Raw genomic sequence first — 19,965 nt, 5'->3', positions numbered from 1 at the left:
TTTTTGTAAAGAGACCACGAAAAGCATGCGAGGCAAATACAAACAGGTATATTAGACTTGCAAGAATAGTGCATGAAACTGAATGCCACAAGGAAAAGGTGACCTCAGGTTTTTTTTTTGTTTTGGATTTGGGTTGGGTTTTTTTTGGTATAACCAAAGTAAGTTATCAAAACTATGAGGGCCCTGACTCCATTGAGAAGGAAACAAAGGGGCTGTGCCTTCTTGAACGTTCTCTAGTCCCAGAAAACCTAGGCAGAACTCAGCCTGTCACCTCTTTGCCCCACCAGAAGGCAGCCATCAGAACAGCTAAGGTTCAAGATGTATCTTCACTACCTTGTAACACATGAAAATCAATCAAGAAAGTTTCTTGCGTGCCTTGTATCCTTCGTAACAACAAGAACACACACTCTTCACTCTATAAACCTTCAATCCTCATTTATGCCCATTACAAAAAAGAGCAACACTGAAGCTAACTCAGATTCACATATACACAACATTTCCGCAATTATTTTCACACATCCACACATCCCTATTTATCTCCCTTCTCACCCATGCTACCCAAATTGACTGGCCCACTCTACTGTTACAGTATTTCACGCATTTAGGAAACAAGTTTCTAGTAACACCACTAAAATAAGCTTTTACCACTTCAAGTTTCTACAGCAATGCCAGAGAGACTGGACAGAACCCCTTTTGCTAGAAACGTATCTACTAGATAGCCATCGGAAGCAGGAAATTAATCATCTTGGTATCTCTTCTCAGAAGGCAGTACAGATAAAGACAACTGAACCCCGCAGAACATACTGATGTAGCAGAAAGGCAGTGTAGCTAAGTACAATTTAAATTTACTCTGTTAGAAGATTCTGATTTGTTTCCTTCTGTTTTGAACTGACCTGATGTCTCCTATCTTATGTTTTCTATTTGCATTGGTGAGAGGGAAGCCACAATCCATATGTGACTATCCTTACAGCCTTAGGTGATACAAGTCATAAATTAGAGTACATAAACATGGCTGTGGAAATAAAACTTAAGTACACCGTCTCCTGGTTCCCACCTACAGGATGTTTGAAGTTCATCAGATAAACTATAGTGCATCTTAAAATTCCAGTGCAGAGAACAGTATGTTACACAAACTATTCTGAGTCTCAGAGTGTCAGAGCTAAATATATTGTCTTCACATAGACCTTCACACAGTGCTATCTAAAATACAGCGGTAATTTAAGAAAGAGTAGCTACTTTCCCATAGCCTATGTAAATTAACGAGGCAAAAATCAGGCTAACAGAATCATTACAGAACCATCAAAGGAAAAATTTAAACAATCCCAACAGAAAGGTCATTTTGCAGTTGCATATTAAATTTCACATTGTATGTATAACAAGTACATGTTATTAATATTCCACAATCATAGAGAGACTAAGTATAGCCTTTATTTTCATGTTGTTGGACAACACATACAATATACAAGTAAACACTAATTTCTGAACATGAAATGATCTCTGGTTTAGCAATACTCTTTTTTTATGGTATTTGTAGTGGGAACTATTATCACTGTGATTTTAAGGGTGAAAAACTACAATTATTAAACTGTATACACAAGAAAGCTCTGCAGAGAAGTTACATTTCAGCTACTAATAATTTTTTGTAATGTATTTTTTTCTGGAAAGAAACAAGAAATTTTATCAAAATTGTGTATTTACACAAATGACAGTAATTAAACAAAACATTTAGCTGCATTGTGGATGATTTTTCAGACAAACAAAACTAAAATGCTTAAAATAGCCCCCTCATATGATTAAAACTCATGCTGCTTTCTTACACTTAACTTCTAAGGGAAATAACACCAATTTCCTAATATTTATTTTGGCTTCTCAGCATTTTTTTTTTTTCCTAACAGCCTGGAATAAAAAGCTCCACCTGTTCTTTCTACAACTGTAGAAGATTAACAGTACCATGAAATCATATACAAGACAAGTAACAATTTAAAACATCAGTATCGCTAGAGCATGTATGTGTAGGGAAGCAACCCAGAAATCTAAATAAGATAAAAATCTGTAATCCTTCACATACGTATTCACACTTCTATACACCTTTTTTCATCGTTCTTCTTTTCAAAAAGTAATTAAAGGCCATGAGAATGGGGAGCACACATTCATTTCTGATGTTTTCTGAACCTAAGTTACCTAAGAATTTGCACTACCCCGCTACCTAAATTTATTTTTATGAACTGCAAAGTCCCTGTTATACACAAAAGAGACAGGAAGGAAGTATGAGGCAATGCTTTAATAGCAAGTCAATAAGCCTCCTTTTCTTATAGTGCCTACACACATTGCCATTTATGACAGGGAAATTAATTCTACTGCCCAGGTAGAAGACGGGTCACAGAAAAATATATGCTATGCTTCTCCACTTTCTGCTTATCCCAAATTAAGCACTGAAGTATGATGCTAAAGCAGTAAGTTGTAGCTTGGAAACAGTATGTACTTGACTAGCAGCTGCTCTAAGAAATAAAAAAAATAAATCTCTGCTTCTGGTGATAAAGATATATTATAGAAGCTGCAACAGCTACTGAAAAAGATTTCTAGACTGGGGAAGGCTAACAGCCTGGTACATTGTAGTAAAACTTACTATTACAGACCAAGTAAAAAGGGTCATCTTACCCATATTATTCCTCAGACTATAATTGATCCACTAATTTCAGAGAACTGTGGTCATCATCAAGTAAGAGGGAACTCACTTAACATTAGAAGATACATGCATTAATTCTCTTGGCCAGACATAGAAGGCTTAGTGGAAAAATGAGAGTAAACACCTTATATGGGGATTATGACTACCTCTGGAATGAAGCAAACATTTTTAAACTTACTTTTATACCTTAAATTTGTGTTCATTGCTTAATCAAAAGAATCTTCAACTCTATTGGAAAAAGCTAAGGCAACGTCTCAAGTACGGGCAAGTTACCTTAAATGTGTCAACATAATAACTAGTCCATTCAGAAATACAGAGGCTGAAGACTGGATACTTGGTTTGTATATGAGGTTTCATATACACACAGTTCACCTTAGAAGGGATTTTTGCCATTCAAGGATCAAGATAGCCTTGCCATTCCTCCTAAACTTGGACTTTTCCTAACTTGACACATCTTAAGTAATGGGCATAAAATCAAATACTATTGAATTCTGACATTACCAAGCTACTGTATGTCAGCCAAAAAACTGCTTTAGTAAATCAAATATATGGTCACAGCCTATTTCAGTTATTATGTGTGTTAACTCAAACCATTCAAACAGGTTTAAGCTAATATTTTTTAACCTCAGGACTAGATCAATTTAAGTGGATGAGATAATAGGTGGTAGAAAACCAGAAAACCTCCTTCTGCTCCCAGGAGTAACAGTACTTCAGAAGTATAGAATGGTTTGGGTTGGAAGGGACCTCAAAGATCATCTAGTTCCAACCCCCCTGCCACGGGCAGGGACACCTTCCACCAGACCAGGGTGCTCAAAGCCCCGTCCAACCTGGCCTTGAACCCTTCCAGGGAGGGGGCACCACAGCTGCTCTGGGCAACCTGTGCCAGTGTCTCACCACCCTCACTTTGAAGAATGTCTTCCTTATATCTAATCTAAATCTACCCTCTTTCAGTTTAAAACCATTACCCCTTGTCCTACCCCTACACTCCACGTTTCCTGTAGCCCCATTTAAGTACTGGCAGGCCTCTATAAGGTCTCCCAGGATCCTTCTCTTCTCCAGGCTGAACAACCCCAACTCTCTCTGCCTGTCCTCACAGGGGAGGTGCTCCAGACCCCTGATCATCTTCATGGCCCTCCTCTGGCCTCGCTCCAACAGGTCCATGTCCTTCTTATGTTGAGGGCCCCAGAGCTGGACACAGCACTGCAGGTGGGGTCTCATGAGAAAACCTTCAATGAATAACGTTTCAGGTCTCCCCTGTCCCCCCATGTAGAACAATAAACACAGAATCAGGTGTGCTGAGGAGCAAAGAAGGGAGGTACGATTCAAGTGCTACCGTGATTATGCTGACTTTCAAACAAAGACCAGCAGTGACCATGTTATTGTGAGACACCTTGAGAGGCACTTCTATAGCAAACAGTAATATTAACTGCACTTAAACCAATTATATTCTGTGCTGCATAGACCTCATTCACAGCTGTCATCAGGAATGTGCCTGTGTCAGAAGTATGGAAAGCTTAGAACTAAACAAGTGTCCCTGAACTATGGATGTTCTTCATCCATTCTTCAGTGAAAAAGAAAAGAACTTCACATTATTAAATAGAATTCAGAACAGTTTAAATTGATGGATTACAAAAGCCGGGACACAGCAGGCACTCTCCTACTTAAAACTTTTGATGATGGACTGAATACTTTGAAGCACTGCATATCCACTCCCCCTCCAAATGAAACAGCTTTGAATAATTAGTTTTAACCAAATTGTTGCCAGCAGAAATTCAGAGAAGCTCTCAACAACTGACTTCACTTTTGAAAAGGTAGGTTTTACAATAGGAAGTACTTTGAAATACAATATTTGTCTGTGTGCCTTTTACAGGTGTCATACATGATGGTCTGTCTTGTAATGACTGTGAAATCACTGTTTATTTTTCTGCTGAATGGGGCTTTTAAATATATTACTGGTCAATATTAATTTGACATATGTCAAATTACTATTTTCAGCACAAGTACTCAGAAGCAAGTTAGGAAGAATATGAAAGTTACAAAACTAAACCCAAAACATGCCCTTCACTGTACTGTATATTTAAAGACCATGTTACTTACAGTTGGGATGCATATCTTGCTCAAGGGATTGCCATCCAGTAGGTATGAGCCATTGAAGGTCACATATTCATCATAATATTGAGGTGCCTGAGGAATAACACTGCACAGTAATTTACGCTTCTCTTCTATTTTTTTTCTTATGTGCAAGTATTCAAAATACGGGTTTGCTCTCTCAGAACTGTATGGCTGAATCTCTTCAAGTTTCAAAGAATCAACAATAGCTGCCAGCGACTGCTGGGTTTTCTCCTTAGCCTGCAGTAAAGAAGGGTTCACCTGCACAGGCTGAGGCACACGTGACACCTTTCTTTTACGTGGATGATGTACCTGAGCATCATCCTCTTCAGTTAATCTAATCCTTGCTTTCATAGATGCTGACGATTCAGACTCTTTTTCTGATGACTGCGTGCAGCCAACAGGATTCTGCTTACCCTGGTTAGCAAGCATATTTGCTCTGTTCCTTGTAATTCTTTGAGGTACTTCTTGCTGTTCCACCTTCTGATCCTCAGCAATTTCTTCTTCTAGTTTAACTATTTGGCTGTATTTATGCACCTCTTCCTGTGTAATCTGTTGGGAATTACTTTCCAAATGAGATAAAGAGGAGTACTGTGGTGGATCATCTATCAACACATTTTCTCTGTCTGCAGTGCAGGGTTTCTTATTAGCTGATTCGTTTGTAATTCCCTTTGACATTCCTGAACTTAGTTCACAGAGATCAGCATCAGCTTTATTATCAACACCATGCACTGAAACCAACTTTTCTTGTTGGCTTTTTTCATTTCTAAAGTCCAAAGTATCTGCAGTGTCACTATCCACTTCACTCTGAGCATTCTTACAAACAGCTTTACTGAACGCATACGATTTTGTGTTTAATTGTGGACTGCTATCATTTTCAGGAGTATCTTTTTCTAAAGGTGCTGTAGGTAAATCATTCACCCTTTCATAGCTCTGTGAAATACCTTTTGTAGAGCTCTCAGAATATACAGCAGTGGGTGCATCAGCCTTCTTAATGTTTGAAGGGAAGAAAGAATTTTCCAGCTCTCTGGTACTAGTAGCACCTGTATCCAAAGTAGAATTTGTAGTTTGAACTAGATTTTGTTGTACAAATGATGAATCTTGACTGCTCATGCCTGGTAAAGAAATGTGCTTAGACACATCTGGGAGTGGCTGGATAGTTAAAGAACAAGGTGACTGTAAAGGCAAAACCGATGCAGGTTCTTGAGAACTGGAACTTCCCTTAATTTCAGCATGCTGAGGCAAAAATTCAGATACTTGTTGCTCTTTTAATGTCCTGTTTTCAGAGTTATGCACTGCTGTAACACTGTTAGTATCTTGCTCTGACACACTATAACCAGAGTTGCTAAACTCATTGTTTAATGAATTAAGTCTGTCAAAAGGCACATCCCATGGTTTGGTTTGCTGAGTCACACCACTTTGACCACATGGCTCTAACTGCGTATTATAGTCTTCTGAAGGACTCATCTGAGCAGTGCTTTTAATGATACTTGTACCCGTTGTTGCCTGCTTGCTGCTAACAGGTCCAGTCAGAGATGATGTAAAGTTTGACTGCAAACCTGACATACTACTTTGAAAATCTCTTTCAGGTGTGCTACATGGTAATTCTGGTTTGGGAGAAGTGCTAGCGTAAGTCTGAACTGATGGCAGAGCATTCTGATTATTTTCTTCAGATACTCGAGGCTGTTTGCTGTGTTCAGAAACAGCAGCAGGCATGCTGCATCTTCGAACCTCTACAACAGGTCTACAATCATTTAAAACCAGTTTAACATCTTCAACGGACGTTGATCTAATATACGCTGGTGGAAGCCTGTTTGTGAAAGGTGGCTTAATGCGATCTGGCAACTCGGCAAGACCATCGGTCTCTTTTTCAAGAAGGGCTGGTGATTTGGCACTTGCCAAAAATGGTGATTGTGAAAAAGACATTTGGGAATCAGAACCTTCTAGCATAAAGTCTGAATCATATTCGATTGCAGGCCTTGGAGTAGTTACTGTAGTATGGCAAGAATCCTCAGAGCTTGCAACTGAAACCACAGACACTGATCTGGAGCTCAAACCTGTCTTTTCACTTTCTGATTTGGGGGATCTATTTAAATTATCTAAAACCAATGAAGGCTTTATAACATTGACACTTCTCGTATCTACTGATTGCGATCTATTACTTGTGGCATCTTTCTGCTGTTTTTCCTTCATACAAACATCTGGCAACTCTGAGCTTTTTGAGCGAATCAGTTCTTTGCTCTTCACTTCAGCTAACGACTGTTTTGGCTTTTCTTTCATCTTGTTAAGTTCTAAACAAGCACGGTTTCTTAAACGTTCCTTCTCTTTCTGTTTTATTTTTTCTTTATGTTTTCTATGCCACTGCTCTATTTCCAGATCCTTAAGGCTAAGCATTCTTTCAAAGCTAGTTTGCATTAAATCATCATTGACTAATCTTTTTTCTTTAGGTCGAGCATCCTTTGGTGCAGGAGCTGGTTTAGGCTTAAGTTTCTCATGCTCAAGTTTTAGTTTAAGTAAACTACTTTGATGCAGTTTATCTTTATGCTTGTCTCTCTCTTTGTATCTGTCTATATCTTTATCTTTTTTATCCTTCTCTCTACCATCTGGAGTTTTCAACAAATCATCTTTTGATTTTTCTTTCAAAGATGATATTTTGTCATGCACGGTTTTATTACTTTCTGTAATACTGCATCTCCGTTCCTCTTGCATGTGTTTTGAGTTTGCTACTGTTGAGATCTCCTTGTCTTTGGATTTGTCTTTTTTTTCAAGTTCCTTTTCTTTGTCTTTAGTTCTATTTTTTTCTGATTTCGTATATTCAGATTCTTTTTCAGACTGTTTGACTTTTCTTTCAGTACAGTGTTTTTCTTTGCTTTCAGCCCAATGTCTGTCTTTATCAGACTTTTCCTTATCATGCTTCTTATCAGTTTTTTCTTTATTTCTTTCTTTGTCATCAATTTTTTTAAGAGTACCCGTGCTTTTTATTTTATCATTTTCCTTATGGCATCTTTCTGCTTGCTGGAAATTTGGCTTCTCCTTTACTTTCTCTGTATTTTCATTTACTTCTGCTTTTTCTTTCTCCATCTTGTATTCATGTTTTACCTTTTTCTCTTTTTCTCCAATTTTTCTTTCTAGCTTTTCAACATCCTTTTCTTTGACTGAGGTTCGCTTTTCAGTCTTTTCTTTATTTTCCTTTAAATTCTTTTCCTGCTTTTCAGTATCTGTTTCTTTTTCTATGAAATGCATGTTGGCTGCCTCATCTTTAACACCAAAGCAGAACAATTCAATTTCTTTATCTGCTAGCATAATTTCTTTTTCTTCTTTTGTATCTTTTATTTTTTCATCCTTGAGAAACTTCTCATTTTCCTTTTTGTTCTTCTCTTTGTCTCTCTCCTCTTTAGCATTTCTGTCTTTCTGGAACTGTCTCTCCTTAACTAACTTATCTTCTTTTGCCACAGCTTTTTCTAGCTTTGATTTTCTGTCTGAAGAGAGAGAGTCATGTTCTATATTTAACAACATATCTTCATTTTCATCACTTTTGAAGAAGTTCTCTTTCCAAAATTCTCTGTCAAACTCAATACTTCTTTGAACCTCTTTAACATTATGTTTATGTTTTTCCTTCTCCCCCTCCTGTTCTTTTTTGTGCTTGTCCTTTTCTCTTTCTTTGTGACGTAACTTATGTTTTTTAAGTGTTTTACCTTCCTTGTCAATCTTTCTGAGAGTATACTCTGAATTCTCAAACGCTGAGCTATTATCTTCCTCCTTAATTTTAGGACTAGATTTTTCACCAAATTCTAAGTGAAAATCTTTCTGATGATGCTTGCTTTTTTCTTTGTGCTTGCAAGATTTGCCACTAGAACTTTCTACTAGATATTCAGATTCAGTGTTGTGATCATACCGAACCAATTCAGATTGCAATGTTATTTCAGAACCTCCTGGTGATAAGCAAGTTTTGGTGTTTTCTTGCTTTAATGGTGTTGACTGTTTTTCACTTAATCCACAGGGATGCTTTGGAGATTTGCCAGCAGTGATATGAAATAGATGTAAAGAAGAATCTTCTTTTGGGGTAAAAGACTTCTTAAAGGTTTCTTCCTCTCTAGTTTTATCTAACGAATCTAACCCTGAAGTAGCTATATTCATTACTCTAGCATTCTCTTTTTCTTGCTTTAGTTCTTGATTCTCTTTATTTTTGCTCTGATTTTTTACTTTCCTTTTAACTTTTCCTTTTTGCTTGTGTTCATTTGTAACCATGTAGTCTTTCTTCACTCTTACATCAGAATTTGACGTCTCTGAGATAGAGCAGGGAGAGACTATCTTCTTGTCCTGAAGTACTTCTTCATCTGAACTTTCAGAACTTGAATACAGAACTCTAGATGATTTCTGCTTTTTGCTTTTGAATGATTTTGAAAAGACAACTTTTTCTTGTTTCACAAACAAGCTGTTCTTTTCAGCTTCAGTCTCATCCTCTTTCCTTAGGTCTTTTCTAAGAATATGTTTGTCATCGATCATTTTTTTCATTTCATCTTCATCATCATCTTTAAACTCATACTCATCAAGAGCAGATGGAAGTGGTGCCTTACTAGGGACCACCTGTTTGCTGTCATTTGCTACAGCCTCCTTTTCTGCTTCTGAATCAACATTTCCCTCTACACTGGAAGGATTTACAGATGGAGGTTCTTCAGAATCTAGAGTAAGAAAACCAAAAATTAGTTGAATGTTGATGCAACATTCTTCACACTTTAGTTCAGGACAAAATACTTCAGTTCAGCCATCATACTGCTATACAAATAATAAAAAAAAACCACACTCAAAACAATGAACCTTCTCACTAGAATTATGCTTTTTAAGAGAAAACAAATAGTCATGAAACCACAGTGCTCCCCTTTACAGCTGTCACTCATGTATGCAAAAATATTAATTAGCATTTATATCCAAAGGTAGTAAAAGCAATGCACTTTAAATATTGTAAACCTCATCTGTTGTGCGTAATTCCTGCATAAGCTGACTCTTTCCAAGGAAATTGCAATGTTATTTCAGATACTGTAAAACTCATCTTTTAATGTTTTAATTAAAATTTTTAATTTTTATTTTATTAAGCATTTTATTTCTCTCAGCCCTTCCTCACAGGAGAGATGCTCCAGTCCCTTCATCATCTGTCTGGCCCTCCACTGGATTCTCTCCAGTACGTCCATGTCCCTCTCATAGTGGGGAGCTCACAGCTGGACCCAGCACTCCAGCTGTGGCCTCACCAGTGCTGAGCAGAAGAGAAGGATCACCTCCCTTGACCTGCTGGCAACACTCCTAATGCAGCCCAGGATACCACTGGCCTTCTTTGCAGCAAGGGCACGTTGCTGGCTCATGGTCAACCTGGTGTCCACCAGGACCCCCAGGGTCTTTTCTGCCAAGCTGCGCTCCAGTTGGCCAGACCCCAGCCTGTACTGGTGCCTGGGGGGTTGTTGCTCCCCAGATGCAGAACTTCACGTTTCCTTTCCCCTTGTTGAATTACATGAGGTTTCTGCCAGCCCATTTCTCCAACATGCTGAGGTCCCTCTGGATGTGCCACTTTGTGCCACTGATCAATACTCTCTGGCCCTGGCCGTTCAGCCAGTTTTCAATCCACCTAATTTCTTTTACTCAAAAGAACTTGAGTTGATGAAGATTCTGTGAAAGCAGAATGAAGGGTTCCCACCTGGCACTCAAGCAAGTTACTCATGGTCAAGAATCTTTTACTTCCAAGGAGACAACAGTTCTTTCTGTGCCCCAAGAGGTGGCAACTGCTCCTTAATCTGCAGAAATACAGTACGGGCCAAGAATTACTGCCTCCATGTAAGTAAGCTACTATCTGGTCACCTTCACAAAACTGTGATTTCCCCACTGACAGGGACTTCTCTTTACTAAGTGTAACTAAGTTATACCCATGTAAGACAGTAGCTCCCAATTCATGTACTAAGGATGTGAAATAAGTGACTTTAGGAATATTTTCCCCCAAGAAGACCTCTCAGAAACCACTTCGTATCATAATAAATATAGTATTTTTCTCTGTATCTTTCTCTGGTAAAACCACCATTCTGAGGTAGGGTTAATTTGGAGAGTGGGAAGGGCTTATTAAAGAGAGAGAGAAGAAAAAGAAAGAATAAATATTTCAGATAGTTCAACTGAAATATTTGAAAACCACCGCTAAAACTAAAAGTGGAAATCAATCTTAGCAATAGCAATTGCTACCTGCAGCAACTCTTAGTAGCTAACACTACGCAAAAGATTAAAACCACCTAACTTCAGGTGATTTAATGCACTTGAAGTATGCAACTAAATGGCTACTTTTACCTGAGCAACTGTCCTCATCATCAGAGATGGGCACCTCCCTTTTCAATAGCATTTCCAATTCTTCAGTTTCAGCAACATCAACAGGTCTCTCCCCGTGCTTATTGGCTTGAAATGGATTTCCACCATGTCGAAGCAACAGCTTCACAATCTGCAGCATTAAATAAATGAACTTTTAGGTTTTCCACAACATGTTACTTGACCAGCATAAAAACCTTCCATGGCACGTGAAATTGGATAATGTGACACACAGTCCTAAACTCCTACCTGTGAAACCGAAACTGCAAAGCAAGACTTCAGCAACTAGAATGCAAAGTCCACATACTCATAATCTACTCATTAAAAGAGGCAATGGGGAAGACTAAAGAAATTTGTCGTCTGTTACACAGACATAACATGATCATAAAGAAAAGCAACAGTGCCTTTTTGTTCTTCTTGTTGTAGCATTTCCTCACACAATTCATGTGGTTCCTTACCCACCAAGCTCTCTACTCCTCTGCACTCAATTCACCTCTGCTCCAAATTTTATAGCACTTAACTCTAAGGAACAGGAAAAGTTTTTCCAAGTAGCAGTACTATTGGTTTCCACAGCATTCCAGAAAAGCCCTGACAGAGATCCAAGTATCTTACTGGAGGAACAAACTACCCCCATCCCCAACTGAATACAATACAGCAAAATCATCAATTTCTCTAACATCAAGAACAAAAAAATTGTTGAAGTTAAATGATACCAAGGCCACTGCATTTTTCAGCACAGTATCTGGTATTGGTTACTTTTTTTTGGTCCTATATGTTAAGAGTGGAGAAATTCAGCAGACAGCAATATGGTAACATGAAACTTCAGAATTTTTCTCATACATAATGTCAGTGAGATGGTCACAGATATGTATACTGAGACCATACAAGCAAGAGGTCCTGTTCTTCAAATCTCTACTACAATTTTATGCAAGATTGATCTAAAGACCCACTTTTGTTTAGATACCCATAAGAAACAGTTACTAAACTGTTAATAAAAAATTCACAATCAGATTATCGTAATTCTCTTCTCTAGCCTTTCCAGAATATTCTTCCAAACTGAATATCTTGTTTGGGAGGTATACTTGATTTAAGGGATAATTTCAATTTTTTGCTTTGTATAGCAGATTACACACATAGTAATGAAATAAGAGACATAAGAGGAGAGCAGAGTAATTTCTATATCTAGTTTGCAGAAAACAAGAACAAATTTAGAAATTAATGTAAAATGCCTACAGTGCTCCATTTATCTTCTCTGCTATTACTTGTAATTTTATTTTTTCTTTAAATAAAGAATATATACATATCAATGCTCTATTTCAAAGTCCATGAAAAATTATATAAAAATAAATGTAGGATATGTAATGCTAAATATTTCTATATAAATAAAAATACTTGATATATATATAAAAAGCACATTTTACTTCCCTATATGCATAGAAATAAAAAAATATTTCCCCAAACCCACAGTACACTGTTTGAAGACATTTTTTTTTGAGAATTCTATACAGTAGAAGTCTCTCTCAAAAAAAAAAATCATTTATTTTAAAAGTAAAAGATAAACTTTTTAATATTGAAGAAAACAGACAGTAGTAGAAAATAGCTGGCAACAGAAATAGGATGAAAAGCAAAATGAACAAAGAAAACCAAAACAACTTTAAGATGCTCCCAAAACAGCAGAAGCAGAATTATAAAACCATATGACAGTAATCAGAGCAGTTAGGATTTGTTATAATGACTGATCATTTCAAAGCACTTATTTATTCCCCTGCTGCTCTCCCAGCATACTCACATTTCTATGCCCACTACTAGCAGAATCATGGAGCGGCGTATCATCATCCAAGCCCTGTGTGTTCACGTCGGCTCCTGCTGCTATCAGGACTTTAGCAACATCATAGTAACCAACATTACAAGCTTCATGCAGTGGTGTCCAACCTATAGTGAAGAGTGGTAAGTTCAAAAGGTCAAAGATTTGTTTGGTGTTTTTTTTTTTTTTTCCCTTCCTGTGCTATAGAACTCTATTGCCTTAAAACATTTCAAAATACACTCAGACACAGTAGTTGGCAGGAAGATAATGCCATCCATCTGATGAACAACACACGCTTTATCAACTTTAAACCTTATGCCAACAAAATCCAAATTCTACTGAGATTAAACCGAACACAGAAATGACTAATTAAATAGTAAAGGACAAAATGTGGCACAAAATCCCCAGGCTAAACATGTTAGAAATTCCTTGACTAGTGAGCATTTGAATACAGTGTTAGGTATATATAAATAACATTATTCTATATGGAAACAGTTTGAAACTATTGGAAGGACTAAGTATGGGAAATTATCATAACCAGCGTCACTAAACATGTAGCATAAATCACTAATAACATTCAGCAGCTACTAGTCGAGATAGCAAGCTGTTAATAAACACTGGCAGAGAACTTATTCCTGATGTTTCCTAGAATATTAGTGATTTTTGTCAATTTGATTTCCAAATTGATAATCTGAAGTTCAATGCTCATTTTTTGTAGCAGATCCTTAACTGAAGATGACAATCAATCCGCACAGACTATACTCCTTACCTTAATTTCCTCTCCCTAACTTGATGCCTTCCAATTCATAGCTGCCCTGAACTTCCAGTCTGCTGTTGATGCCTTCTCAAAGCCTAGTTCTGGGAAAGCATTCAACTTTTGTTTCCAACATAACCTGTGCAAGTCTGGAAGAGTTTATTCACTTGAACTCTGCATCTAATCAGTACATCCATAAAGAGGACGTATAAGAACAATCCCCTGATTTACATAATCCCTCAATAAGGTAATTTCTCATCTTCATCTCTCACTCAATTTCTCACCTGACACTCATTTAAATTAAAAAAAAAAAAAAAAAGAAAAAAGCTTTTACCTTATTGTGTGGCAAAACACTTCTTCCTGATCTTCGCATACTAAAGCTTTCCTCCAATCATCACTTCAGTCACTCATTTCCAGCACTGCCCGACTACCACCTCCTTCATTCCATTTTCTTGTAATTTGCCTTTTTCCCACTCATACACAATGATGACACTCTTCTGCTCTCAGCCCTCTGATCCGTGTCTTCTTCCCTCTTATTAATTCTCTCTGTAATTAATTCTTCTCCTTGTTTTACTGCTTTGCCTTTCTATCCTAATCACAATGTCCAGCCTGCCAGCTCAGGTCCTGGCTTGCTCTCAACATCTGTTTCCTTCACTCTTGTTCTCACAAAGCAGTATCATTCTGGCAGACAGCCCATGAGCACAGTTACTTCCTCTATTACTAATTCATTTTCTGCTTCTCAGTTCTGCCAAACTCTTTGCTAAAAAACTCTAATTCTCTAAACTTCACTGCATCCTAAATTCTTACTTTGCTCCACCCATGACTCACTGCTCAAATCCTCCCCCTCTTCTTGACTTTTTCCTCTGCACAGGATTTTGAAGCTCAGCCACCTCTGCTTCTCACTTTGGGTTACTAATGGAAAAGTATCTCACTCGATCCCAGACACCTCCTCCAGAGTTCTGAATAAAGCCTCTAGCAACTTGCTTCCAATTAGTTCTCAGAACCAAATCTTAACCATTCCCCTGATCCTTTCATTGGCCTCTCAAATCAGTTAAATACCTGTACTGGGCCAGGCTGGGATGAAGTTATGAAGATAGCCTCCCGCAAAGCAGCCCATCTAGTGCTGTGCATTGCATTTGGGGTTAAAACACACCAGTGTTTTGGCTACTGCTGAACAGTGCTTGTACAGTGTCAAGGCTTTCTCTCTCTCTCCCCCCGCACAAGAGGCTGGGAGGGGACACAGCCGGGACAGCTGACCCAAACTGACCAAGGGTATATTCCATACCATACAATGTCAGGGTCAGCAATAAAAGCTCAGGAAAAGAAGGAAAGGGGGATGTTCGTACTTATGGCATTTGTCTTCCCAAGCAACTGTTACACCTGCTGAGGCCCTGCTTCCCAGGAATTGGCTGGACATTTGCCTGCTGATGACAAGGAGTGAATGAATTCCTCTTTTCCCTTTGCTTGCACGTTCAAGCTTTTGCTTTTCTTATTAAACTGTCTTTAACTCAATCCATCACAGCTTTCTTCCACCTTATTTTCTCCCCCTGCCCTGTGGAGGTGGGGGAGTGAGAGAGCAGCTGAGTGGGAGCCTGGCAACCAGTCAAGGTTAACCCACCACAACATCTCTTCTTGAAGTGTTTCTGTTCTTCCTGTGATTTCTATAGGTCTGCCTTCCCCTGAACCTCCCCCGCCTTTTCTAAAATTGCTCCTTCAACAAGTTCTTCTCATCTCCCCTCTTAACTCCTCTGAAGATCCCACTAAGTTCTACTTCTGCTTCCTTTCTCTTCCTCCTCTACAAATGAGTCTTGAGCAGCCCCATCTTCAAACAAAAATTCAGCTACCCTCTGTACACCAAGAAATCATTGATCTGTTTCTTACCTAAAATCAAGACTTTAGTCCATCTCATTAATATCTTCTCCTGATGTCAAGTTTGAGCTGACAATCAATTGTACAATATAGTTCTGAATTCCTCTCATTGGGGTCTGATACTTCAGCTCATCTTATCTCACCATTCTCATTGAGAGTATAATTCTCCTTATAACCATTCAGATCCATAAACTGAGCATCTTTAGCAGGCTTCACTGTAAGTCTAGTCAAAACTCTCATTCAGACCTTTATGTTTTTGCTTCTATTATGCAATGACCCTAAAAACTTGGAAACTGCTAGTGCTGCCTGTTAATTATACCAATTAGTATTCTCAATATTCTCTTTATTTCCTTGGGATGCCAGCAGCTCACCACAAATTTGGTCACCTTTTCTTCAGCATTATCCTTTGCATTGGGAGCACAGACTTTCTGAACATAACCAGAAGCAACATGGCTCTTTCTTTTATTTATTTTCTCACTTATATCGCATAATCCACTTTTACTGTGGATGCAAAAAAAGTAAGTTTTTAATGGCTAATGTTGAGAGGTAGAGTATTAGGAGCAGTTCATTATGCTGTTTATATAATGTACACTTGATACTTCTAATTATTTTTCAGAGTTGTCCTTGCATTTAAGAGAGAAACATCTACTAAATCTTACCGTTTTATAGATGTCTCTTAGACTCCAACCCCACAACAAACTCTGCAGCAACCTTTTATCCTGCTTTACCCTTCCTTTCACTCTGTTCCATCCTTCCTCATTACTCCAACCCCCTTCTATGACCTAAATGTCCACTTCAGCTCCTAACTCTTATGCCCTTTTACATCGGTTGAGGAAAACCCAGGAGGTACTTTGGCTTATCTCAGTATGTAAATGCATTTAATTTGGTGCCTGGCAAATTAACAGCTGCCAACTACTGAACGCAGAACTGCAGGTTCCATCTTCTGTGGAAGCACTACTTTGGGGATCTCATATTTACTCTGCCGGAGAGTATTTACTAAAACATGCAGAAACTTAACTATCACGAATCAAAAGCAAAATAGGCAAAAGTTTGTGAGCAGGTTCCAAAAAAATTATCTAGGTCATCTTGTAGAGAAAGACAGGCAACACAGACATTTAATCATAAAAAGTTTACTAAACAAATACTAAGAAAAGTAAAGAAAGATACCAAATAAAGGATACTAAGAATATGGTACAAGTTACAATTTACCTTAAAGTTTATCAATCAGTGCTGAAGTCACAGCAGATACTAACGTACCAAAACTAGTATTAATCTAGCAGGGCTAGATGACAAGTGCAAGCTATACCACACCCATCTGCTTTGGTGTGTATTAGCTGTCACAGTAAGAAGATAATGTACATTATAGTGTTACACAACCTTCACTGTTACTAAACTTTGCATCTCCACACACAGACTACAATCCCATTATCTGTTACTGTCTTTGCCTAGTATAATTCTATGAAGTTCAGCAAGTGTGCGCACATATTTTTATATATGCCTAGTGTGCAAAGGCCCTGGCCACAACTGAACACATTCAGGCATTATTGTACCATTCTAATAATATACTATGTACTACAGTGTCCTGGGTACTACCTCTGCCATCATAAATAAAAACATGATTTGAAAATTTCCAATCAATTTTGTTGTAATTTTCATTTGCATGTAGCATGAACTGAAATCAAACCTTGGAAAACAACTTCAGCAGTCATATTTAATTCGTATAGGTAAGAGAACATTTATCGACTTACCTGCAAAATCTTTTACATTCACATTTGCACCTAAACTGATTAGCTCCTTAACCTGTTTAACATCCCCTCGAATTGCTGCCATATGTAGAGGAGTCTCCCCTCGCTCATTTCGCTTGTTAACTTTGTCTTTTTGTCTTGAAGAGGAGCTTGGAGTTTTCTTTTGTGTTGGCGTTGTTTGCAAGGAATGATTTAGGGTAGAATCTATAAAATAAGTTTTTTAACGGTCACTAAAGTATTTAACACTATTTTTACTTCAACTCATTTTAACAACTGTATTCAAAGACTACAATTATCGGTGAATAATTACATTTAAATAAAGGATGCATTTGGCACTTTACATGTATCAACACAATGCCTATTTGCCATGTGCAAAAGGGTGTTTTGCAAAGTCTCACTATTCTTAAAGTAGATTTAAAGGACAGATGAAGTCTACCCAAAACGCAAGGTTCACATACTCTGGTATAAATTCTGCTGAAACAAGACAAAGCATCACCATGCAGATGAGTATCTACTCTGCTTCCCCTTCCTCCAGCACACTTTCACTGTATTTTTATGTAGTGGGATGCCAGTTTAAGGAATTATTGCTTGTGCATTGTACTCCCTGCACTTTCTCAACTGTGCCACCACAAATGTTTTTGGGTGGACTGGACAGTAAACTACTATTACTAAAGTTTCTCAATATTTTCTCAAAAATAAGAGAAGCCACAAAGCCAGATTTACACAAAAGGAGAAACCTGTATTGTATATTTTCTGGTAGTCTTTGATTACAGGGAGTCAGTTAAAATATTATCTTCTGTAGTTAAAGTTATTAATTTATTTGATAGAATATATGTTTCTGACAAAAAAAGTGCTTTATGAATATAAATATATATTGAAATAATAGAATTCTAGCTAAAAGATTTTCCTTCAGACATTATTCTATTGAAGAGTGCCTATTAATTAAAAGTGAAATTCCTAACCAAGACAGTCCGGTTCTATTTCAATAACAGTTTAAAGTATGTAATACATCAGGCAATGTTTCTAGTGGTTTGATGGAAAGAAGAGAGACTGGAAGTCCCAAATTCTTCTGCAACTATTATAGTTTGCGACAGGGAGGTACAGCATATCAGCCCAGTTTCCATCTTCACAATTCCTTGAATTTAATCTCTCAAACAAGTGAGAACATATCTGTGGGCCATGGACTCAAAAGTTTTCATGTATGGGGTAGACTTCCCTGGCATGAGAGACTGAAGAATATCCTTTTTTCTCCCCCACAAAGTATTAAAAAATCTGAGGAGCCTTTTAAAGATAACTCCTCTCACCATGAAATTGTCTTGCCTTTCTCTACATACATTTTGTTTTAAACATAGCAGGATAGTAAAAGATTAGGTAACTAGCACCAAATTCTTAAGGAAACACAGCCATTCACTTTTAAATGCCAAATTTGTAAAAACATTACATGGGTAGAACATACACATACATAAAGATTTTTTAAATACAACTGGATCAAGGAAAGTTTGAAGTTCTGAATTAAAACAAGGTGTCTCCCCTCTCCCACTAAATCCTAAGGACACAATCCAGTTTCTTTCTAAATTAAAATCCTGCTACAAAAGGAGGCAATGAGACAGCAGTTAAACGTCATGAGAAACAGGTAGTATTTCAGTTTTTAATTTTTTACATATGTATATTTTTTACATATGTAACAGTGTATTTTTTTATATGTAACAGTGTTTGAGAGGCAAAAATAATCAAAGGAAGAAAAGAGATTTTCAGGTTTTACAGCTATCATAATGCAAAGCTTTGCACATAAATACAGAATGTAAAGAATTTTTCATCAGATTACTCATCAATACACAGCAGAGTTTTACCAGAATTGCAAATAACTTATAAAATTTTCAATAATAAGAAAGGATTATTGAAAACCAGCAGGGTTCAGAATACTGTCACTGGGACAGAATCAAGCCAGAAGGAGGAAGAAAACTGTTAACTTTGTAAGATCACCTGGGCTGTTGTCTCTTGCTGTCATCTGCATGAGAAGTGCCATCTGTTTGCGCTCTGACAGAGGATAACCAAAAAGAATGCTAACTGGTGTTGATTTCTTATTTCCAGCATCCTTCTTCATTTTCTTTTTCTCCGGACCTTCCTTCTCTGGAAATATTAACATTTAAAAACTCAAATAGCTGTTCTGTTAGAACATTTTTCTAGAAATAAAACAGCCTTTTAAGGTATGTGAACTGGTGATTGGTGGCAGGTGATGAAAAACAGAAATTGCATCTCTAATTTGCTGCATTTGCATTAGTTTTGGTTACCTGTTCTAATCAGGATAATAAGCTACTGAGTTAAAGCACATAAAGCTGTAAGGATGATTATTAAAACATTCTAAAAGATGAAAAACCTGTTTCACATCAGGAAAGCTGTATATGCCACAACTTTGATTTTCAGAGAATCAAGTCAGGTCCTTAAAAAACTCTGTAAGATCAGCTAGTCAGCTTTCAGCCTTGAATACCGATCCGGACTGTGCTCTATTCCACTTGTCTCAAGACACCATGTTAAAAATTAGAAAAGACTTTTTAATACTGGTATTTGTTAGGTAATTGAACGAGAGATTGTGTCTCCCAAACTCATCCTGGTACTTCACGTTAGAGCAATTTCTTCCTCAAAATTCATATCCTTCAAAAAC

At 37.5% G+C, this 19,965-nt stretch overlaps 1 protein-coding gene across 4 annotated transcripts in view; it reads right to left on the bottom strand.

Annotated features, from left to right (window-relative positions):
- Nucleotides 1–19,965, bottom strand: part of ANKRD12 (ankyrin repeat domain 12) — a 66,635-nt gene that overhangs the window by 9,633 nt on the left and 37,037 nt on the right. For 3 of the 4 annotated variants that reach the window (XM_042797884.1, XM_042797883.1, XM_042797885.1), the window contains 5 exons: nt 19,287–19,433; nt 17,307–17,507; nt 12,921–13,063; nt 11,117–11,264; nt 4,784–9,477 (listed from right to left, as the gene is read on the bottom strand). In XM_042797884.1, the coding sequence (XP_042653818.1) occupies nt 4,784–9,477; nt 11,117–11,264; nt 12,921–13,063; nt 17,307–17,507; nt 19,287–19,433 (5,333 nt within the window). Of the gene's footprint in view, nt 1–4,783; nt 9,478–11,116; nt 11,265–12,920; nt 13,064–14,023; nt 14,850–17,306; nt 17,508–19,286; nt 19,434–19,965 lie in introns of those variants that run through there. The other variant, XM_042797886.1, reaches the window with a different exon arrangement.

This window comes from Tyto alba, unplaced genomic scaffold (assembly GCF_018691265.1).
Source record: "Tyto alba isolate M040663 unplaced genomic scaffold, T.alba_DEE_v4.0 Super-Scaffold_27, whole genome shotgun sequence".
NCBI lineage: Eukaryota > Metazoa > Chordata > Aves > Strigiformes > Tytonidae > Tyto > Tyto alba.
Note: the sequence above shows the minus strand (reverse complement) of the source record. Positions and strands in the feature narration are given on the sequence as shown.